The 23,833-nt window shown below is 38.4% G+C and overlaps 1 protein-coding gene across 2 annotated transcripts in view; it reads left to right on the top strand.

The window, feature by feature from the left end:
* The window catches only part of herc2 (HECT and RLD domain containing E3 ubiquitin protein ligase 2), a 69,912-nt gene that overhangs the window by 7,392 nt on the left and 38,687 nt on the right, over positions 1–23,833 (top strand). For both annotated transcript variants that reach the window (XM_084128558.1, XM_084128559.1), the window contains exons 5-33: positions 5,212–5,434; positions 5,537–5,637; positions 8,777–8,918; positions 10,281–10,391; positions 10,614–10,785; positions 10,865–11,038; positions 11,340–11,528; positions 11,693–11,844; positions 12,571–12,728; positions 12,836–12,949; positions 13,039–13,290; positions 15,210–15,403; positions 15,493–15,693; positions 15,848–16,076; positions 16,260–16,384; positions 16,631–16,809; positions 16,884–17,068; positions 17,177–17,341; positions 17,801–17,986; positions 18,202–18,372; positions 18,475–18,578; positions 18,674–18,824; positions 18,989–19,203; positions 19,371–19,503; positions 19,692–19,819; positions 20,097–20,292; positions 20,375–20,502; positions 21,004–21,317; positions 21,396–21,547. In XM_084128558.1, the coding sequence (XP_083984684.1) occupies positions 5,212–5,434; positions 5,537–5,637; positions 8,777–8,918; positions 10,281–10,391; positions 10,614–10,785; positions 10,865–11,038; positions 11,340–11,528; positions 11,693–11,844; positions 12,571–12,728; positions 12,836–12,949; positions 13,039–13,290; positions 15,210–15,403; positions 15,493–15,693; positions 15,848–16,076; positions 16,260–16,384; positions 16,631–16,809; positions 16,884–17,068; positions 17,177–17,341; positions 17,801–17,986; positions 18,202–18,372; positions 18,475–18,578; positions 18,674–18,824; positions 18,989–19,203; positions 19,371–19,503; positions 19,692–19,819; positions 20,097–20,292; positions 20,375–20,502; positions 21,004–21,317; positions 21,396–21,547 (4,944 nt within the window). The remainder of the gene's footprint in view (positions 1–5,211; positions 5,435–5,536; positions 5,638–8,776; positions 8,919–10,280; positions 10,392–10,613; positions 10,786–10,864; positions 11,039–11,339; positions 11,529–11,692; positions 11,845–12,570; positions 12,729–12,835; positions 12,950–13,038; positions 13,291–15,209; positions 15,404–15,492; positions 15,694–15,847; positions 16,077–16,259; positions 16,385–16,630; positions 16,810–16,883; positions 17,069–17,176; positions 17,342–17,800; positions 17,987–18,201; positions 18,373–18,474; positions 18,579–18,673; positions 18,825–18,988; positions 19,204–19,370; positions 19,504–19,691; positions 19,820–20,096; positions 20,293–20,374; positions 20,503–21,003; positions 21,318–21,395; positions 21,548–23,833) is intronic.

Genomic DNA, 23,833 nt, shown 5'->3' with positions numbered 1-23,833 from the left:
TGTTATTTGTAATTCACAACGTTTTATTACAATAGTGTTCTCTATATAATGTTGTATATATGACAGTCCCAATCATAGTTATTAATGTCACTGGATCACTGGTAAACTGGAGCGCTTTACTGCTGTTAATTAACTTAACCAAACACATCCTATGTGAGATTAAGCAGATATTTATACAACATAAACATAATATTATAACTTATATCTGCACAAAATGATGCGAATGCACAAGTGAACTTGAATCAAGTTATGTGCTAATCAGTACTCCTGATTAGCCTGATAAACACGGCAACTAAACCCAAAGAATTCGCAACATTTTATTACAATAGTGTCTCATTATAATGTTATGAACGTGACCGTCTCAATCATAGTTATTAATGTCGTGCATTGTTGTTTGAGCTGCATGCGCTGAAGCTAAAGATGGTTACATGTAAACTGGAACTCTTTACTAACGCGTTAATTAACTTAACCAAACATATTTATAGGATTTATCTCACATAGGATGCATTTACACACCCACACCCACAAAATAAATATAATATTACTACTTAAAATTGCATGAAAGGTTGCAAATGCACAAGTGAACTTGACTGTGCAAGTCATGAAGGTGTGTATGCGCTCTTCCCGTAACAGCACGCTAAAACACGTTTTTTCTTTTATAGTAGTGTTCTCATAATAATTTCATGTACTCTATATAACAGACTTGCACTGCGAATGTTGCACTTAACTTTACAAAGTGATTCCAATCATATTTCAAGCAATTCAAAGCCATCATGGCGAACAGTGCGCATCTGAAGTGTCTCAGCTGGAGGAAATAATACATCTATTGTCTTTAATATGTCGGCCTTATTTACTTATCGGGTCGATAACGTTAAAATGCATTCCTAATTTATATGGATTATTTTTACGATCTCTTTATGAACTTTTTAAAGCTGCGTCAAAGTGGTAGTTGCGTAGACTGTCAATGGAGGGAGAGAAATCTCTCAGATTTCATTACAAATATCTTCATTTGTGTTCGGAAGATTAGCGAAAGTCTAACGGGTTTGGAACGACATGAATGTGAGTAAATGATGACAGAATTTATCTAATGCGTTTATTAGAACGCATATCTAATGCGTTTATTAGAACGCATATCTAATGCGTTCTAATTTTAAATGCGTTTCTTTTTGACTAAGTATTATTAACCTCGCCGTGTGACATCCTGCATCTAATCACCTGCAACAGTGTTCCTCAGTATATGACATCTGAGTGCAAACCCTTGAGCAGTTTCCATTGGCCGTGTTTCCCCTCAGCACAGCACTGTAGTGTTGGATAGCAGATGGATTTGCCACATCTAAATGTGGCCCAGTTATTCAGCCCTGTCACCACACAGGTGACCTACTCCCTCTCTGGCAGTGTGTGACCCTCCATGTGTCTCGGTTTGTGTGTGTGTTTTCTGGGTCCCCTTGGCGCGTGAGGTGTTTGGGGCTCGGGTGACTGTACATACTGTCTGCGAGGTTATTTTTACCCTATGTGTGGTTGTAGGCCCTGTGTGTTTACAGACTGTTCTAGGTGGAGCAGCTTTCTGGTGGGTGATGATAAGAACATTTTAATGGGGGCCTATGTGGCTTTCCATCAGCATCACATGGTAGTAACCCCTCTGATTAATGACATATCCCACCCAAATGTACTGCCAATCATAATAGTAAAACTAGCATGATTGTGAAATATAGATCTCTTTAACCTATAATTGGATTTCTTTAACATCCTATTGCAAAAATATTATGTCTATATCAGTGTTTATTCTACGATTTAAATTTTTTTTATTACAACAACTAAAGAATTATTTTCTGTGGCGCTGTATATTACGTATCACAGAATAAATACTGAGCTATAACATTGTATCTTAAGAGGTTTCATGGTACAGTAAAGTTACCATATTTATGTACACTACTGTTCAAAAGTTTGGGGTATAAGATTTTATTTATTTATTTTTTAAAGAAATTAATAGTTTTATTCATTTAAGGATGCACTAAAACAATTAAATGCAAAAAATTACAGTAAAGACTTTCTAAAAAAAATTCAAATAAATGCTGTTCTTTTAAACTTTATACTCAAAGATACCTGAATTTTTTAGTTTCCACAAAAATATTATGCAGCGTGATAGTATTTCAAAATATTACTGTTTTTATTGTATTTTTAAGCAAATAAATGAAACTTTGTTGTGGTGAGCATAAGAGATTTAAAAAAAAAAATCATCAAAATAATCTTACAGAACAAAAACTTTTGGTTTCATGGTTTTTGCTTGATACTCTTCAAAGAATAACATGCAGGATAAAGAAAGGCTCATTTTTGCTCGCTGAATGGGAGGATTATAGAGAAACAGGCTGTTTTATTTTCTTCCGTTTTAAACGTATTCCTCATGTAAAATGAACTCTTTATTAGATGACCATTTTTCTCTTACGCAGATTGATAAAGATATGGATTGTAGGAGATCTCTTTTTTTCTCAGTTTTCCTTTTGTAAAATAGCCTGCGTGTTTGGATCTGAATAATCTGGCCCTTGAAAGAGTGGTTGAAGAGCCCTATCATTTCCTGTCATCTCTCCATTGTTCTAGTGATAAAAGTGGTGAGGAATAAAGGACATTGATAACAGCACCAACTACTTCTATACTAAATCAAAATGTTGAATTGCGGGAAATGAACGGATGCTGGTGCTTTTTAGCTTCTGTGGGAGCCCATTTAAAGCGAAACAAATTGTCAGCTATGTGGAAAGTAAAAGCATGTCGTCTTAATCTTTGTGTGACGTGCTCAAACCCTTTCTTTTTCTCGCTCAGACTCACACTTCCATGCACTATAACATCTTTTTGGTGCTGTATAGACTGCGCTGCTTCAGGGCCTGTGAGGGTTAGGCAGCTTGGCTTACATAAGGCTTAAATGGATTTAAGATCGGCTATTTTAATTCACCCTGTCTGCATGTATGAGGCTTTTATCCAGTGGCTGTGCAGAGATGAATGCATGCACATCAGTAACAACCGTGCACTGGAGCCAGGCAGACAGTTTCAGACAAGCATAATGAAGGCTTTAGATTGGAATGCACTTCAAGGGCTCATGTCGCATCAACCATTGTTATACGACATCATTATTACTTGATCCAATTCTATATATACTTGCATTTTTGTGCTTTTCGACTTAAAGATGTATATCACATAAAGCAAAAGATATTTCTTAGTTAATTGGTACAATGGTGAGATAAAAATAAGTGCTATCATGATATACAAAACTGCAATAAAATGCTAATGTCTTATGGCGTTCATCACACAGAGACTATTTATAACCTTTGTGTAGACAGGGATTTAAGTAGCAAAAGTTAAAAGCCCTCATGAGCAGGTCTCTAAATACAGTTTTGATACTATATTATGTTTTGTAATATTTCAAATATTTTAAATAGTAACGGGAGATTGACAGACGGATCGGTGCAGCTTCTGCAGTAATGCGGTCGCTGTACCGGTCTGTCGTGGTGAAGAAAGAGCTGAGCCGCAAGGCGAAGCTCTCGATTTACTGGTCAATCTACGTTCCTACCCTCACCTATGGTCATGAGCTGTGGGTCATGACCGAAAGGACAAGATCCCGGATACAAGCGGCCGAAATGAGCTTTCTCCGCAGGGTGGCTGGGCGATCCCTTAGAGATAGGGTGAGAAGCTCGGTCACTCGAGAGGAGCTCAGAGTAGAGCCGCTGCTCCTCCACATCGAGAGGGGTCAGCTGAGGTGGCTCGGGCATCTTTTCCGGATGCCTCCTGGACGCCTTCCCGGGAAGGTGTTCCGGGCATGTCCCACCGGGAGGAGACCCCAGGGAAGACCTAGGACACGCTGGAGGGACTATGTCTCCCGGCTGGCCTGGGAACGCCTCGGTGTCCCCCCGGAAGAGCTGGAGGAAGTGTCTAGGGAGAGGGAAGTCTGGGCATCCCTGCTTAGACTGCTGCCCCCGCGACCCGGTCCCGGATAAGCGGAAGAAGATGGATGGATGGATGGATGGATTTTAAATAGTAGACCAACATATATAGTATATATAGTGTATATATGTAGTATAATAGGGCTGTCAAGTGATTTACATTTAAAAAATTAAAAAATAATAATCTAATTAATTAAATGATGTGCTGATTAATTAATCTAATTAATCGCACATCAGTTTTGGCTGAGAAATTACCCCCAAAGTATAATTCAAACTCATTATTGTTTTAAATTAGAAAAGCATCAAATAGACATGAGGAAAAAGTAGCTTCAGAAAGAAATATTTTATTTTATTCAACAGAATTTTTTGCACACAAGCCTTGTCAACAACAGCCATGTTTGTGACCAGACCATTTTAAGCCGATAAACTCTGGGAAAGTTTTCAGTGATCCAGTAATGGAATTAATTCAAAGAATCAGTCCAAAACAGTGCTAATGTAAAGAAGGCCAGGCTGATTACATCAGAGAGAATTGAGACTCGCATTGCGTTTTTAGTGAATTATTCGTTCCAGTGCGTGCTTTGGTTTAAAATACGAGCTCTGTAATATTCTGTCATTGTTTCTGAAAAGCACAATTTTGGTGACGTACAGGAGTCGTACAGTAAACGCGGCTCTCTCGATCACTGATCGCAAACTGCATTTATGTACAGACACATTTCAGTACATTCGCGTCGTTTCCACATATTCAGGATAAAGTTTGTTTTGTCATGTGTATGTTGCTGAGTTTAGTAATCATGTTTTCCAGAAGCTGTATTTAGATACATTTTACAGACTGTTTATTGCAGCTCAGAGGTGGCATGAATGCACTGCAATTAAAATTGCATAAATAATGGAATGAGATTAATGGGTTTTAAATGTATTCATTGTTTTTTTTTATAATATGATGAAATGATACTTTAAGTAAGAAACTAAAACTGTCAATAGGTAAATGTCTTAATGGGTAAGTAATTTATTCATTCATTCACTCGATTTGTTGAAAACCTGGATTCAGTAATTCAGTAATGAAACACATGCACATCTCATGCTATTTAGGACAAACAGCACTCGTGAAATATTGCAGTTGTTGCTCGTGTGATATTGCTTAACTATATATCATATGATGATAAATGAGACAAAATCATACGGGGAATTTTTGCCCCAATATCTTGAATTTTAGGGGCATGTTCTGCAATGTTTGCTTATTTATCCATTATTTATTTATGTATTTATTCCATTATTTGTACAGAACCTGGAGAACTAAAGGACTGTCTGATGGCGCTGGTAGACGACCAACAGAAGCTGTCTTCGCAGACAGCTAAGAGCACACTTTCCTCCCTGCGCCTGAGCCAGAGACTGGTGATCCTGGAGCGCTACCTCATCTCACTCACCCACAGCATGATGGAGGAAAAGTACAAAGTACGTTGGAAGAGTCCCCCCAGCCCTCCGCTCTCTGCCATCGATAATAAAAGGTTTGAGAAAAAGAGCTTTGATTGAAGTTGGATTACCTTTTAAACTTCTCAGGTGAGAAGCAATGGAAATAATGGTCTGAAATATTTTGTCGGTTTCCTTAGCACTCGGCCAGTCAGTAAAGGAGTGGAGGGTTTGGCCAGGGTGGGATCAAGAGCAGCGCTTTCCTTTGCCTTTGCCTTTCTCCGCCGAGCCTGGAGATCAGGTAAGCTATTTCCAGCAATGTTTGGCTGGCCATCAGGGTTACTTGCAGACAGTGCTGGGTTGTAATTGATTGCATGTAATCCAAAAATTAAGTACTTATAATTTATATTATATTACGTTTTAAAATACTCATAATCAGAATACAGTTACTGTTTTGATTGATTTCATGATTACATGTAATTCTGACAATGGCAGTAAATTATTCACAGTACATTTATTCTCCCTAATACTTATTTTTTTATCTTTTAAATGTTCCTTTTCAAAAAAACCTACTGCTTATATATACACACGTTCAGAAGGTTTTCCAGATTTGCTCACACAGACCAGCCACTAGTCACGTGTCTATCACTGAAAAATGAGACCCACACAGCATTTGATCACTGGATTTACACACATAATTTAATTTGCTCAACATTACAACAATGCATATATAATCAGCTCCTGAAAAGCACATTAATTATTATTTGAACTATCACTCAGTGAGTCATTTAACCACGTATTGCTGTCTTTAGAAGGCTTTTGCCTTTTTACATGCCGTTTTATCCCTTTAAATGCAAATGAGCAGCTCACAAGCTCACGCTCGGTCAGGACAATCTATCTCACGGAATGATAATATCATAACAGAAACTCTCTTCATTTCGACCCAGAGTCGGACAATAATGCCCACAGAGCCAGATAATATATGCTGTATGGAGGTTGAACAGGTATAGTTTAGTTTAATTACGGTTATAACGTATTTGTCATCTGCTTTTATCCACTATTCATGGATTCACTATTCACTATTTTTATACAAGCCTAATGTAGCGGACCCTGTCCGAATGATGGCCAAAAATATACTGATGAGTTCAATGTTTATTGTACAGAGACAGTGCTTATGATTTATGGGGATTTTAAAAAAAGCACTGGGTGGTTTTTTTATCATTATAGGGTGGTTGTGCACACACACTGCCAACACACATTTATGTTCAAACGCAATGTAAAAGTGAATTTTGCATAATAGGTGCCCTGGTCAATAATAATAATAAATAATAATAATCTTAAGTTTACGGTTCTCTGATGTCAGTTAATGGTCACATGACATGCAGGTAAACAAAATATTTCATCTTTTTTTAGGAAGTGTTTTATTTTGATATTATTTAATTTTTAATGTTCATGATTTAATTTGCATCCTTTCTTGAACTCTCAATCACTCTGCAGTTCCACCATGAGCCCCAGTCTGGGAAACCCTGAAGTAATGTAATATTTAATGCACTTCATGTTGTTGATGGAAAATATATTCCATTCTTTCTTTTTTTCATTTTGGATTTTTATATCAATATAGTACAAGATGATCCTATTCAAATCAAAGTGATAAACAGGTTAGGTCAAAAGTGATCTAAAAGTAATTTAAAAGTAGTCAGAATATATTACCTTAAATGTGTAATGTAATGTATTGTTATTAACTACTTTTTTTTTTTCATGTAATTTGGAATCAGTAACTGACTACAATTTGTAAGTAATCTACTCAGCACTGCTTGCAGATTACCCAGCATCCATTGCCCGAAACAGGCTTTGATTATAACAACACTTCTGTTGACAAAATGTTTAAGGCATCTGTTTTTAAAATCCATTTCTTAGAAAGAGTGGTTTAACGTAATCAGAGAATTTGCTGCTACTTTACTTTCTCCTGTGTTACCCGATTCTCCAGTTGTTCTATGGCTCTTATGAAGTTGTGTGTGTATATATATATATATATATATATATATATATATATATATATATATATATATATATATATATATATATATATATATATATATATATATATATATATATATATATATGGATTACCTGTTCAGAAATCTTTCCATATAATGTGGAGGTTGCAGAAGCTTTGACGCTGTATTTTACTCCATGAACTCCTTGTAGGATTTCGGTGTCATACCGATCCGCATGAGAAATGACATGCAAAGACAGAATATTGTGTCCAAAAACCAGAATCCATTTCTTCAAAACATGTTTTTGGGAAATATTGACAAGCATTACAGAGCATGAAGCATATAAAGGCATCCCATGATATTATTGACTAATGTATCAGTCTAGTGTAACACATTAGTGACTTTTAATGAGTTCTTGTCAATTTTTTATGTGGCCTACATTTACAACAGTTGTTGGGCCAAGATTATTGCACAACTTGTAGATTTTATGAGCTTAATGTGAAGCACATGAAATTGTTTTTCCGTTGGGCCGGGTATTAATCTCCACTTCAGATAGGTAGTGGTGCTACAAAAGGTCGACTTTGCAGCTTAACCCAGACTTGAGGGCAAACGTGAGCAGAAATTTATTTTCTGCTTGTAGCTGAAACCCTGAGTCTGGGCAGACGTTTACAGACTGGTAGGAGATATAGTTTTGATCCTTTTAGAGCAGTGCTGCACCGTGTCCACAGGGAATGGGTGGATACAGCCTCTCTGGCCCGGGAAATAAAGCCGCCCTGAAACCTGAGCCATATGCACATTCCATTGATTGAACAAATGAGAACTGCTATAGTTTTGAGAATATGAGAGAAAAAATAAGGATGGGAAATGGAGGAGGCAGATGTATGAGAGGAAGGGTAAATGTTTATCCTGTGTTAAAGTTTACAGTGTTCAGGATTTCCAGTCTTTGGTGAAAAAGAGACCTCATAAGAGAACATTTTCAGATTGTACATAGAGCTGGATGGGATCATGGTTTATAGAAGGCCTGCTTTACTATTTACACTCCACATCCAGAGCTTCATTTAAGAATAAAGCAGTGAGTGCATAAGAGGCTGTTGACCATATTGATTTGTGTAAATTGTTTTATAATGTTAGTTTTACGGTGTTGAGACTTGTTTTAACTCTGTTGTTATAGTATATAATTAAAGCAGCAGTTTTTGCATTGATATCATATTTTGTCATTCATTTGTAATGGATAATCCTATCTTTGTGTTTGTGTCCATTAAGCTTCAAATAGAAATAATAGAATTTGAAGATGCAACTTCTGAGTTTGACAGTGCAGACTGTCTGAAATATCTTGTAACTAAAGCACAGCATAACAATGACAGCCGTTAAAGCATTAAAATGTATACTATATAAAAAGTATTGTATTCACACTTATTAACTGGTGTGTTTGTGCCATCTCAGGTGATGATGCAGACCTGTGCAGTGAGTTACTGCAGGAGTCTCTGGACGCTCTTCGGGCTCTCCCAGAAGCCACTCTGTTTGATGAGGGCACGGTGTCGTCCGTCTGGCTGGAGGTCGTCGAGAGGGCTACCAAATTCCTCAGGTTTACTTGTCATCTTCTCTATTCCCAAATGCAGAAGTAGTGGTATTATTTCCTATGTCGTAAGTTTTTGTCTAGAAAGCTTACACTACCTTTCAAAAGTTTAAGGTCGGTAAGATTTTAAAAATGTTTTTAAAAGAAGTCCACCAAGGCTATGTTTATTTGATCGAAAATACATTAAAACATTGTGAAGTATTATTACCATTTAAAATAACTGTTTTAATTTTTAATATATTTAAAAATTTAATTTAGTCATGTGATGCAATCTGAACTTTCAGCAGCCATTACTACAGTCTTGACTGTCACATGATCCTTGTGAAATCATTTCAATATGGAACTCGATTATCATCAATATTAAAAACCACTTAATATGTTTGTGGAAACCGGGATTTCACTGTCGCTTTTGATCAATTTAATGCATCCTTACTGAATAAAAGTATTGAGTTCTAAAATAATCTTACTGAATCTTACAGCTATAGGTGGAGAGGAGAGAGAGTGATAGTCCATTTTATCCCTTAAAACTCATCTTTAATCACCAAAATGACTTATTTAAATGTTTTTTTTCCTGTGAATTATAATTTATTCATGCCTTAAAATGGCTTGAATGTAACTCTACACCCTTGTTCATTTAGTATATTCCGATCTACGAATATGCAAATTAGCCCCGCCTCCACTCAATCACACCAGCACAGACTACCTGATCCACCCTGTAGTAAACAATGGCAAGTGGAAATATTGGTTTAATTCAGCCATTATGTTATCGGCTGTCGGTTATCGCCATTCAAATATAAAGAATTATCGGTATTGACCAAAATTTTCATACCGGTGCATCTCTATAAGAAATGCTTTGAACAACTTAGAGCGTGAGTGGAGAAAGGCATATAGTTCATCATAGCATTGTAATATACATTATAAACAAAATTGACCTGCTATATTGCTAAATGTACCAGATTTTTCATATCAACAGAAAAATATACTGGTATAAACTGGTTTCTCTTGAGACTCCCCTGCTTCGCAGCAGTTAATGATATGCTAAAGCCCGCCCAAGCGTTGACATGATTGGTTATAAGGTAGTTTGTGGCGTAAGGAACACTGGCGATTTCAAACTGCTTTTTTTCACAGCAGCTTTAAGGGGAAAATACTCAGCAATGGTGTTGCTTTAAGACAAACCATGTGCAAATTCATATTAAAAACACCACATAGACATATAAACAACACAAAAAACTTGATTTTAAGGCATGAAGAAATTTTCACAGGGAAAATGGTTTAAATATAGGGACTTTAACATAAAGTGATCATAAATTCACACATTCCTAATGCTCATTGCAGTTTAAGTTTATTTTACTTTTATATTTTGTTTTTCAGTGACATCCATGGAAGTGCCAGTGGAAAAGCTGCCAGTAACATTCCCCTGCAGGATCAGCACTTGGCCCTGGCCATCCTGCTGGAGCTCGCAGTGCAGCGAGGAACTCTCAGGTATTCAGAGTACTGTTACATTTGACCAGGGTCCAAAATGCATTTTGCTAAAATTCCTATAAATCTGTAACTGAAAGCCAATTTTTACTCTCAGTTGGCCCTTGGCGAGAGTTAATTTTGTACCTTGCATTTGACCTTTCTTTCCGAGAGTTTTGGAAGAACTGAAGGGTCTTATTCGTAAATACTCTCTCTAACCTGCTTTTGCGTGTGTTTGTATTGTAGTCAGCTGCTGTCTGCGGTTCTGCTGCTGCTGAGGCTCTGGGAAAGTGGAACCAGAGAGATGGACAATGAGCGCTCGACCCAGGGCACGAGCGCCCCTTTACTGCCCCTCCTGCAGCGCTTCCAGAACATCCACAGCAGTAAGGAGGAGCCTGTTCCCGAAGAGGAAATCGAGGTGAGATTGAATCACTGAATCAAATTTTTAGAACTGTGCTGTTCTTCCAGGTTTTATATCTCACTACTTTTGTTCTCAGATCCTTTCAGCCCCTCTGAGCCCAAACGAGAGTTTTCTGCGCTACCTTACACTGCCTCAAGATAATGACCTGGCCATTGATCTGCGGCAGACAGCTGTAGTTGTCATGGCACACTTAGACCGCCTGGCAGCCCCATGCAGCCCCCCGCAGTGCAGCTCACCCACTTCTAATAAGGTACTGCATGCAACACACTCAGTCATGTTCTGACATTTTATTTACAGTGTCATACAGTAAGTAACAGTAGCTTAGCCTTGTATCATCTACTACCTGGTTGCCTAGAGTCCCCCTTTTTGTTGTTTGTGCTGAAGCAACTTGGCTCTAGAGCACAATGATTCTCCAGAAAGCCCCAGGGAACTCTCATTTAAATGGGATTATGTCCCTGTGCTGTCAGTATACTGCGCTATAATCCCTTTTAATGAGAAAAACAAAATAATTTTTAATAGAGCTCAATCTCTTTATGTTGTTCCACTTCCAGGGTACACTGCAGGAGGTGATCGGTTGGGGTCTGCTTGGATGGAAGCCTTATGCTAATGTGAATGGACCAATTCAGTGCAAAGCACTGTCGAACCTGGGCGTCACACAGATTGTCTGCTCAGAGAAGGGTTTCTTCATTCTGACCATCACTGGTGCTGTCTACACACAAAATTACAAAAGCACCACTCTAGTGAGTCCCTCATTTTGTTAGCTGAATGTCTTGTTTTTGTTTTTTTCCCCCATACTTCACAGATTACTGTGACTGTGCGTATAACTGTTGCTGAGACAGATTTCTCTTTATTTTTCTACTTTTGATTTGCACACTAAACCAATAAACCTGTTATTCCCCGTCAGGGTCCAATGCTAGTCCACGCATTGTCATCTAGGAAAATAATGAAGCTTGCAGCTCATCCTGATGGGCAGCACTACTTGGCTCTTTCAGTTAATGGGGAGGTGTTCTCCTGGGGTTGTGGAGATGGAGGCAGACTGGGACATGGAGACACCACGTAAGAGCATATCAACTTCATCAAACTTTCAATAATTTCTCTCAGATCCATATATATATATATATTATAGATATTAAAAATATATTTAAAATATATATCACACACACACACACACACACACACACACACAAATAAATGTATATGAACAAATAAATGTATTTTGAACATTTATTTGTTCAAAATACAGTAAAATTGTGAAATTTTACAATTTTAAATAACTAAATATTTAGATTTATTTTAAAATGTAATTTATTCCTGTGATGGCAAAGCTAATTTTTGAGGCTTCTAAAATCATTACAATATACTTTGGTGCTCATTTTTTATTATCATTTATTTGGAATAGAAATCTTTTGTAACATAATACATGTCTTTACTCTGAATTTTCATCAATTTAATTCATCTTTGCTAAATAAAAATATTAATTTCTTTAAAACAATTATCTCAAACTTTGAAACGATATTGCAGCTTGAAACAGCGTGTCATGTTCAAGGGGGGAAAAATGTATATGAAAGTCTTCTAAGGCCAAGTGCTGGTATGTTGCCATGGACAGTGTGAAATACAGTTTAGCATTAATTATGAAAATATTTGACCATTCAGTGTTGTGATTTGACCAATCAAAATGAAGGCATCCTGAAAGTAAATTACAAATATGTAATATAAAAAGAATTAAAAAAATAATTACACAATTTATGTTGTGTAACTTGTATAATTCTTGCGTTTCTACAGGTATTTAGAGGAACCCACCATGATTGCAGTATTCACAGGGAGGCCGACGGGGAAGCAAGTCATGCACATTGCATGTGGCAGCACGTACAGTGCAGCGATCACCGCAGATGGAGAGCTGTACACATGGGGCCGGGGAAACTACGGCAGGCTGGGCCATGGTAATATCTACAGTATAAACCCAGCTAAAATCCACTGCTGTTAATACCGAGACATGTAGAATCTTACCTCAGGACAATGTGAAATGTTGTCTACCTTGTTTCTAAAGGCTCCAGTGAGGACCAGACCACTCCCATGCTGGTAACCGCTTTAAAGGGGCTTAAGGTGATTGATGTGGCTTGTGGAAGTGGAGATGCTCAGACCCTTGCTGTGACTGAGAATGGTATGACATCTGAAATGAGCACTTTCAGCAGTGGTTTTAAGATGATGAGTGGATGATATGATCATATTTCTCTCTCTTACTCTCTACAGGTCAGGTATGGTCATGGGGTGATGGGGACTATGGTAAACTCGGCCGTGGGGGTAGCGATGGGTGTAAAACGCCAAAACTTGTGGAGAAGCTGCAGGATTTGGATATTTTGAAGGTGTGCTGCGGGAGCCAGTTCTCTGTAGCTCTTACTAAAGATGGACAGGTGTACACCTGGGGCAAAGGAGACAATCAAAGACTCGGCCATGGCACTGACGAACATGTCCGCTATCCCAAACTGCTTGACATTCTACAAGGTACACAGCATTTTCCTTTGTTTTCAACCATTGTTTTCACAAAAAATAAATGTTTCAGGTTTTTAAAAACCTGAACGTAGTCAGCATGACAACTTTTATTTTTTTACATGCTCCTGATTGGAAACAATTCCTCATTGTGAAATGTTTAGTTCATGTATTATACCAAAGGTTTTTTTTTTTTCATTCTTTTATCAAAATATAACTGTTGTTATTGTTAAATGAAAGAATTGAAATTATAATTGAAACAAAGTAAAATATAAATTAGAAGAATTAAAAAAAAAAAACTTGAATTGAAATTAGAAATGCTGTTGAAGTACTAAAACTGTTCAAACTAAAACTGAATCATATATTTAAGGTATATACAAATATTTTAAAGTTGATTTGGTTTTTAACCATTTGCTAAATATTTAGACATTACTGTAGTTAAAGGTCCCGTTCTTCGTGATCCCATGTTTCAAACTTTAGTTAGTGTGTAATGTTGTTGATAGAGTATAAATAATATCTGTAAAATTATAAAGCTCAAAGTTCAATGCCAAGCGAGATATTTTATTTAACAGAAGTCGCCTACATCGAACGGCCCGTTTGGACTACATCCCTCTACTTCCTTCTTTAATGACGTCAGTAGAACAGTTTTTTGACTAACCTCCGCCCACAGAAATGCTCCCTCAACTCTACCGAAATTCGTTTATGTACTTGCGCACTTCTTATTACTTACTGTGTTTACTCAGCTCTTACGGTGATTTTCTGAAGTAAAACTGACGCTTCATCTTTTGTGTGATGTACAATAAACTTTATTAAACTCATCAGTATATGTTTGATCATCATTCGGACCTGGTCCGAAACAGCAGACTTGTAGGCTATTAATAAATAATGGATACATAGAAGCAGATGACAAATACGTTATAATAACCGTAATTAAACTACTAAACTATACCTGTTTAATCTCTATACAGCACTCTGACAGCACTCCGAAATGAACACCGTTACTGAGAGTTTCTGATATTATCATCATTCCGTGAGATGAAATTGTCCTGAGAGACTGAGCGTGAGCTCATGAAGCTCCGCCCCCTGGGTTGTCCAGCAGCAGCTTATTTGCATTTAAAGGGCACACACTAAAACAGCATGTTTTTCTGAGCCCCAAAAAATGACAATTATATAAGTATATATATGTAAGATTATTTTGTTAGTTGCCAGCAACACACCAGCCCCAGACAAACATGTTGGTTCTGTGAAACATAGCAAAACCAATGTTACTCTCGTATAAAGCAGAAACAACACAACCTCGTAGTCTGTTTTGGTCCCGCTTCGGTCTCTCCAGTGCTGGAAAGTGGGTCCTAAAGCTCTTGCCTGATCATAGCCCTTCTTTTTCCTGTGATAATCCTCTGACCTTTTCACTTAACTGCATTTTTTTCCTTCAAACTTCCCTCTTGCTCACTCTCTCTCCTCCCCCACCATGAGTGTATGCGCCCCCTACTGCTGAATTTTATGCCGTTTAACGTTAATATAATAAAGGTTATGCCACTAATAGCAAATGGTGGATGATTTAAAGCAGGATTCCCATTCGGTTATGTCGAGATGCTCTCAAGGGTGAACGTGACCTTGGCCCTCAGCGTCATGTTCAAAACACAAAAATCTCAGTGCTGACTGAGTAATCTGCTTATTCCCATTCAAGTTGGCTCCATGGGGTATGGAATGGCCACTTTTAATAATCCAGATCTTATAAATTCAATATGAATAAAATCAAGTCTCTCCTTTCAATTATTTTAATTTTTTTTTACCCCCATTGAATATTGACTTGTTTCACCTGTAAATGTTACATTGTGGAATAAGTGTGCAAATTCCATTTCATGCTTGGTCATCAGTTTTCATCTACATTTAATGTAAAGTCTGCTCTTAATATTCGTTATTTGTCAATTTAGGTAAGAGGGTGGTGGATGTAGCAGTTGGCTCTACACACTGCCTGGCCCTCACTGAAGAAGGGGAGGTGCACAGCTGGGGAAGTAATGATAAACTACAGCACTTTGACACGCTCTTCTCCAATAAGAAGCAACCTAAAGCCCTGCCGGGGCTCAACTCCAAACACATAGTGGGCATCTCCTGCGGCCCTGGCCAGGTATAACCTGTCAGTCACCAAGATGTGATGCGTTGTACACTGCCTTTAACTGTACATGCTTATTATCTTTCATATATTCTGTGTCTCAGAGTTTTGCATGGTCGTCATGCTCTGAGTGGTCCGTGGGGCTCCGCGTACCATTTGTGGTGGACGTATGCACTATGACATTCGACCAGCTGGACCTGCTTCTGCGGCAGGTCAGCGAGGGCATGGACGGCAGCTCTGATTGGCCACCGCCACAGGAGAAAGAATGCATGGTTGTGGCCGCTCTCAACCTGCTCAGACTACAGGTCAGTCATCGAAAATTTCAGGTTTCTTCCATTTGTATGACAGAATGTGCATTTATATATTCTAAAACAACAGTTTGAATGGTAGAGCATGTGTCCTCTTAAAGGGATAGTTCCCTTGGAAGTGGAAATCATTATTATACTTAATGTATTTCAGCTCCATGCAGCCATCAGTAACCAGGTGGATCCTGAGGAGCTGGGTCTGGGCCTGGGCAGTGGGCTGCTTAATAACCTCAAGCAGACGGTGGTGACACTGGCCAGCAGCGCTGGGGTGCTAAACACCGTGCAGGCGGCCGCCCAGGCCGTACTTCAGAGTGGCTGGTCAGTGTTACTGCCCACTGCGGAGGAAAGAGCAAGAGCCCTGTCCTCACTGCTGCCCAATGCAGGTCAGTGCATGAATTCTGTGCTTGGAAAACTGCTGATACTATTTATCTTATACCTTTATCATATTGGCTGGTTTACATCTAGAAACATCTGAGATGTGCAAAAATGCAAAGAATAAATAAATTAAAAGGTGATGATTTTTTCCAGTACAACTTTGATGGTCAAAAGCAATTCTGTGTTTTTAGCATCTGCTAATGAGATGGGTGTAAGTCCTGGCCGTCGCTTCATGATCGACCTCTTGGTTAGTAGTCTGATGGCGGATGGAGGGCTGGAGTCCGCTTTGAACGCTGCCATCACGGCCGAGATCCAGGTCAGCATGTTTTATTCATTAGTCACTTCATCATTTATTCACCCTTCATGCCTTATATATGCAACACTCAACAGAGCACTGCCAAAAAACAGACAGAGGAGGAAACAGATTGATGAAACCTGAGGGGAAAGTGTCAAAAATAATAAACATTTTAAATAATGTAATCCGTTATCCAAAACGTATATACACAAGGTTTTTTATTTTTTTAACTTTCCAGTTAATTAATTTCTGTTTATCTTCAATTAGGATATTGAGGCAAAGAAGGAGGCACAGAAAGAGAAGGAGATCGATGAGCAGGAAGCCAGTGCTTCCTCGCTGCATCGGTGTCGCACCACACTGGACAAAGACCTGATCAACACCGGTATCTATGAGTCTGCTAACAAACAGAGCCTCCCATTGGTCCAGCTGGTCCAACAGTTGCTCAGGTACTGCAGAGACTTAACTGAACTTGCTACTTCTGGTATATAGCCTGTAGTAACTCTTGTGTTTTGTGCTGTAGGAATATTGCTTCGCAGACTATAGCTCGTCTTAAGGATGTGGCACGACGCATCTCAAACTGCCAAGACACGGAGCAGGTCAGCAAGGAGCGCTCGGCCTCTCTGGACTTACTGCTGCGCTTTCAGAGGCTGTTGGTCTGCAAGTTGTATGTTGGTGTCAATGGCACTGTGGGTGTGGGAGGATACAGTAAGTAGAAGAACTTAATTTTTTCTTGTGCATGGCCTTATGACCAGGGGTTTTGTTATGGAAGCCACCATTTGAGCATCAAGTCAACAGTATCTCTCATTGTCACAGCTTTGAGTCACTCAGAGATTCTGGGAGTAGGATCTCTTTTGAAGAAGTACATGGCTTTGCTGTGCACACACATTGGGGATATCCTTCCTGTGGCCACCAGCATCGCCCTCATCAGCCATCGTCACTTTGCAGAGGTGGCACGTGTCCTTGAGGGAGATCTCACGGGTGAATATGCCATTTCATGTTAATCTATAACATTAATCGTGACTCTGAAGTCTATTTCTTTTCTTCATATCTTCTTTCTTTTCTTCATTTGTTTTCTTAAATGTCATGATGTTGAACCCTTAAAAGGGAAGAGATTGTATTTGATTTGAGGGGTACAGTGTTGCAGAGAATTTTCATTGGAAAATGTCTTACATTTCAATCTCTTCCTTCTAAAGGGTTTGACATCATGAAAGTTGTTCAGAAGACATGCCTGAAATGAAATTTGATGTCATTAACATCCAATTTGCACTTTATTTGGTTTGAGAGTTATTAGAATCTGTACCTCACGTGAAAATTCTTTAAAAACCATGTCCTGCACCGTCTTAAATGGAGTATTTTCATTTTAAAGAGAATATTTCTATTCTAGTAGTGGTAAGTGATATTCATATTCGCCAACCATCCTGTTCCTTCATCTTCCAGGTGTTTTGCTACCAGAGTTGATCGTGTCCATTGTGCTGCTGCTGACCCATGATGCTGGCCTGATGCAGGAGACTGGATCCATTCCTCTGCTCGCTGCTCTACTGGAGCACCTGGACCGTTTTAACCATCTCGCCCCTGGTACAGAGAGAGATGATAACGAGGATCTTGCATGGCCTGGGCTCATGGGTATGAGAGAAATCCACCCATGCACTTCTTTCATAAACTAGAGAATCTGATTGTGTATATATATATATATATATATATACAATGAGAGTTACCAAATGTATAGAGTGTAACACAATATTAAGTCAATTTATTAAAGATATTAGAACACAGGAATGCACAGTATAGTAAATGAAGAGCAGTGATGCACAATTAGCTGTAAACCGCTTTCTGTTCAGGTTTCTTTTTCAATGGGCCCAGCTCAAAGAACAACGAGGAAGTGTCACTTATCCGCAAAGCTGACCTGGAGAATCATAATAAAGATGGTGGCTTCTGGACTGTCATTGATGGGAAGGTCTATGATATTAAAGACTTCCAGGCTCAGACTCTAACAGGGAACAGCATCCTCGGTATAGCAAACATGTAACAAAAATGCCCGAAACCTTTTACCTGAAATTAATTTTCAAATAAGAGTTTTGTAAGTTGATTTGTCATCTGTTTTTCCTCCACAGCCCAGTTTGCTGGAGACGATCCTGTGGTAGCTTTAGAGGCCGCTCTTCAGTTTGAAGACACCAGAGAGTCCATGCAAGCTTTCTGTGTGGGCCAGTACATGGAGGTCTGTCTGTCTTTTGTATTCAGTTTCAACCCGCTTTATTCTAAGAATGTTCGGACTTCATTTTTCTTGTTCTTGTTGGTTCTATGTTTGTCCAGCCCAACCAAGAAATGGTGACAACGCCTGACCTGAGCAGTCTGTCCTCACCTCTTATCGATGCTGAGAGGAACCTAGGTCTGCTGCTGGGGTTACATGCCTCGTATCTGGCTATGAGCACCCCTCTCTCCCGCATAGAGTTAGAATGTGCCAGTGAGTTATGATATTGCAAATGTTTCAGTAGTACTTCAAAAATCAAGATGCAAATAAAAAAATGTAAAACACATTTTTATATCTCAAAAAACAAAAAGATTAAAAGAGACTTTAAAAAAATTTTTTTTAACCTTTTCACTCCACTTTACTCTTCCACCTTTCAGAATGGCTCCAGTCATCTATTTTCTTCGGTGGTCTTCAGACGAGTCAGATCCACTATAATTATAATGAAGAGAAGGACGAGGACCACTGCAGCTCTCCAGGGACCACCACTCCAGACAAAGCCAAACTCTACTGCCGCAGAATCACTCTGAGTGATCACGCCCAGCCCTTTCTGCAAGCCATCGCTGACAACACCACCCAGGACCACACTGTGAAGGTCATACACAGGGAAAGACTATAATTTATACGTCTCTTCATTTAGTATTATTTATTATACAGCCCATTCCCTAAGATTTCACTGTCAAATGGTTTATCAGAACAGATACTGCATCATTTGGGATGTGTTCTGATGGTTGATGTTGGATTCTTTCTTATTTGCTGCAGGACTTTTTATGCCAAATCGAGCGGTGTTGTAAACAGTACCATCTCATCACTCCCATCACTTTTCCACCGGAACATCCTGTAGAGGAAGTGGGCCGCCTGCTGCTCTGCTGCCTTCTCAAGCACCAGGACCTTGGTAACTTAGAAAGCGTTTGTTGAATTGAGTGGTGACGGCTGCTTCATATTTATAGTTTTAGTTTCTGAAATCCTACTCTCTAAACTAGCACTGAAGTTTCATTGTTACTGTATTATTTTGTAATTCTTTGAATATTTTCAAATTTATTTTTTTTGTTCATTAATAGTAAAATCTGTTTTCTTATGCAGGTCATGTTGCCCTCTCTCTTGTTGATCAATATGCCTTGGGTGTAGACCAGGGGAAACAGAGGTCCCTCCCCAAATCTGTGATTGATGTGTGTCGAATGGTGTACCAGGCCAAGTGTTCTCTGATAAAAGTGAGCAAAGAGCAATAATCCAAATAATCCAAATAAATGTATTCTATTCTACCCGTTTCCTTGGAATATTCAGCTTGAGCCGTCACATTTAGGATGAAATTTAAATGAGTGGTTACAGGAGATTCATTTTAGTACCTTTTACAGTAGATTTACATTTGAATACATATTAAGACCAGGTCTAAGCTGTGTTGAAGTGTAACGTGGTATGTCACCTTATCATTTACATCATAACGACCTCTTTGACCATCTCTTCTGTGATCTTTCCTGTGTGGTACAGACACACCAGGAGCAGGGCCGCTCTTATAAAGAGGTGTGCGCCCCAGTGATCGAGAGGCTGCGATTTCTGTTTAATGAGCTCAGGCCTGCCGTCAGTAATGACCTGTCCATTGTGTCCAAACTGAAGCTGCTGAGCTCTCAGCCTCGCTGGAAGAGGATCACACAGAAACTGATCAGAGACCGTCGCAAAAAGAGGGGTAACTAGTCTAAATGTTCATTTAAATGTTCAGTGTAAAATGGTCAGTCTGTAATTATAGCATTTTTCGCTTAATCTCTCAGTGCCTAAGAAGTCAGAGTCAGCTGATCTGGAGGAGTGTAAGATGGAGAGGGAAGGGACCAATGAGGAGCCGCCTGCTCCTATCAACCCCACGCCTGTGGACAAGAAACAAACTGTCAAATCTGCAAAGGTTTGCCTTTTCTCTCTCTCACTCACTCTCTAATTGAATCATGCATATCTGTCAGAGATTATCACAGCTGTATCTATAAATATCTCTTGCATCGCTGCTGCTCTGACATCTAGGTGTTATTTGCATGTGTTATATCTATAGTTGCTGTCCTTTCAAAGTTACTTTAAATACCTTCTTCATCAACAGCATCTTGTTTAGTTGAAATTTCAGTTTGGGGATTTCTATGGAATTTGTCATTTTAAAGTATATATATATATATATATATATATATATATATATATATATATATATATATATATATATATATATATATATATATGTATGTATATATGTATGTATGTATGTATGTATATATATATATATATGATTTTTATTTAGCTTTTCTTTACAAATATTATTATACACTTAATTAGATTAATTAATAAGCATATCATGTGATTAAAATTTTAATTGATTGACAGCCCTATTTACTATTTTTTTTTTGCATCTTTAAACTTGTAGCAGGATAAGTGGCAGCCTCTGCTAAACACCATAGGCAGCGTTCAGAAGTATCGCTGGTTAAGGCACAGCGTTCAGGGCTCCTTCTCTCAGTCCAGCCTCATGAGCACCATCGTTGAGTTTGCTCTGAAAGAGGAGCCACTGGACGTGGAGAAGATGAGGAAATGCCTCCTTAAACAGCTGGAGCGAGCTGAGGTCCGTCTGGAGGGAATAGACACTATGCTTAAGCTGGCATCCAAAAACTTCCTCCTGCCTTCCGTACAGTACGCCATGCTCTGTGGCTGGCAGAGGGTCATACCTGAAGGGACCAATATTGGGTAAGTGCAAAATATTATCAGTGTATAGCACTTTAAGCAGACTTGTGTTTACATGTAATTTCTGCTTTGCTTCAATAGGGAGCCTCTGGCTGACTGTCTAAAGGATGTAGATCTCATTCCTCCATTTAACCGAATGCTGCTGGAGGTAACGTTCGGTAAACTCTATGCCTGGGCCATCCAGAACATCCGCAACATCTTGTTGGAGGCCAGTGTCAAGTTCAAGGAGCTGGGTAAGTTTAAAGATCAAAAACTAGAATATCTTTATACACAAAAGTGCGGGGCGCTGACTCACCCTATTTAGGTTTGAGCGCTGTTGAGCGGAATCATAAACACCTCTGATTGCCCATTGTGCTCACATGCTCATCAAATATGTTTGTGATTGGCTACAATGATCAGTGATTCAAAAACATGTTGTAAATTTACTGTATATTTGGCCCTCTTCACAGAGGTCTTACACAGATACACACGGGAGCGTTTGAAAGCAGGTGTCTATCAGTGGACCGTTCCGCAGATAGACGCCTGCTTGTGCTTTCAAACACTCCCGCTTTCAAAACACTTTCAAACACTTTTGTGTGCTCTTAAACGCTCCCGTGCGTTGATCATTATACCCAATCACAGACATATCCGATGAGCGCGTGAACACAATGGCCAATCAGAGGTGTTTACGATTCTGCTCAACAACTGCATCAAATTTCAGTACCGAAGTCTACTAATAACACTAATGCTGATTTGGTGCTCAAGAAACCAATGTTTTTTATTATCAATGTTGAAAACAGTTGTGCTGCTTCAAAAGTACATCATTTTTACTTTTACTTTTGAACAAATTTGTGTCCTTTCTAAATAAAAATATTAATTTCTTAAAATAAATAAATCTTATTGACCCTGAACTTTTTAATCCGTGTATCATTCGTTCAGTCGTTTTTTTATTTAATATTGAAAGTAGAAAAATGAGAAAACAGTTCATTTTTCGATTTTTCATTTTTTCCCAAAAAACGAAAAACAAGAATTCAGCTTTAGTTTTCGTTTTTCGTTCTGAGGTAGCAAAATTAATAAACAGCTTGATATTCGATTTCTACACATGGGCGGGAATGAAACGCCCCTTTCCTCTGATTTGTCAGCCGAAGATCAAACTGTCCCGTCATCAGTTCTTCCTCAGTTCTGCACTGCAGAATAAGAGTCCTCCGTTGTGCTGATTCTTAACGCTTTTATTTTATTTATTAACTTTTTAATATTTTTTCCATCAACCAGACTAACGAATGGCTCGACACAACCCGTACTGGGGAATAGACTAGACAGGGCTTTCTTCTTTGTAGACCAGAGTTCTCAAGTGCCAGGGGTTTGCTATTTTCCGAACTGTAAAGTCACGTTTTTTTTATTTATTTTATCATGAACCACGCTGTGTTTTATTCCTAAGTGACTATATAATGCATTTTACTTAAAATAATCTAAATGTTGACTTTCAAAAGTAGGCGCGTCAGAAGGCTATTCACTCTATTTTGGTTCATTTTTGGTGTGTGCCAGAAAGATGTTCAAGGAGTCTGAGACGCAGCGCATCGTGTTGTTTTCTTTATTTTTTAAAGGTCATTTGTAGTCATTTTGAATGTACACAAATAAAAATATAAATTTTACTGCTTCGAATGACAGAGTATTAAAAGACAGAATATTATTCTGTTCCCAGAATATTATTTCCCCTGCTGAGCAACAAATCCAAGTGATTGCTCGCTCACACAACATCTAGGCTATTATCAGTTCACTTCTGGCATTGCTAACTTGACATCGCAGCCTATTCATTATTAAAATAAAACACAGTCAACCAAATATATAAAAATTATTCTGCTTAATTTAATTGGTCTTTTGTACAATATAAAGGCTGTGCTGCACAGTCCTACTTGCTGTTATTCCAAACTCATTTCCCTTGCTGTGAAGATGATGATTTAGCATATACGTGTATATTGGGACTCGACTGAAGTACGAAGCCTTCTTTACATTACTAGTTAGCATCCAAATGTTACATTGCAAATATGGAAACCTTGGACCGAATGAGAGATGCGCGAAACCAATGTCCGTACAGTTTCAGTTTCAATAAAGGACATAATAGGCTATTATTATAAGTTATTAGGTTAGGCTATATTTTTATTATACGGGCTACTTATTTTTCATTCTTGTTGTTTTCTGAATACCATTCATTTAAGGATTTGACAGGCTACAGAAAGGGGAAGTATAATACGCATAGACATATGTTATTAATAGTGTTTATAATGTTAATGTTGTATTTTATTTACGGTCTTTTACACTATTTCTGAATAGGCTAATAATACAATGCGTTTGTTTCCCTCTCAACATGACCGTGCGCTGGGGCTTATTCAGATACAGCACTAGCCTAGAGTACCTTATTGCTTTTTATAAAACTCAAAGCACATCTTTGAGATATAAATTAATACATTTCAGAAGAGTATGTATTTTAATATCTCTGTTGTTCTCTGTTCTCCGGATGTTAGATAGTCAGTCTGAATGAC

Source organism: Abramis brama (assembly GCF_963993115.1).
Source record: "Abramis brama genome assembly, chromosome: 11".
NCBI classification, from domain to species: domain Eukaryota; kingdom Metazoa; phylum Chordata; class Actinopteri; order Cypriniformes; family Leuciscidae; genus Abramis; species Abramis brama.
The sequence above is the reverse complement of the archived record's forward strand: the minus strand, read 5'-3'. Positions and strand labels throughout refer to the sequence as shown.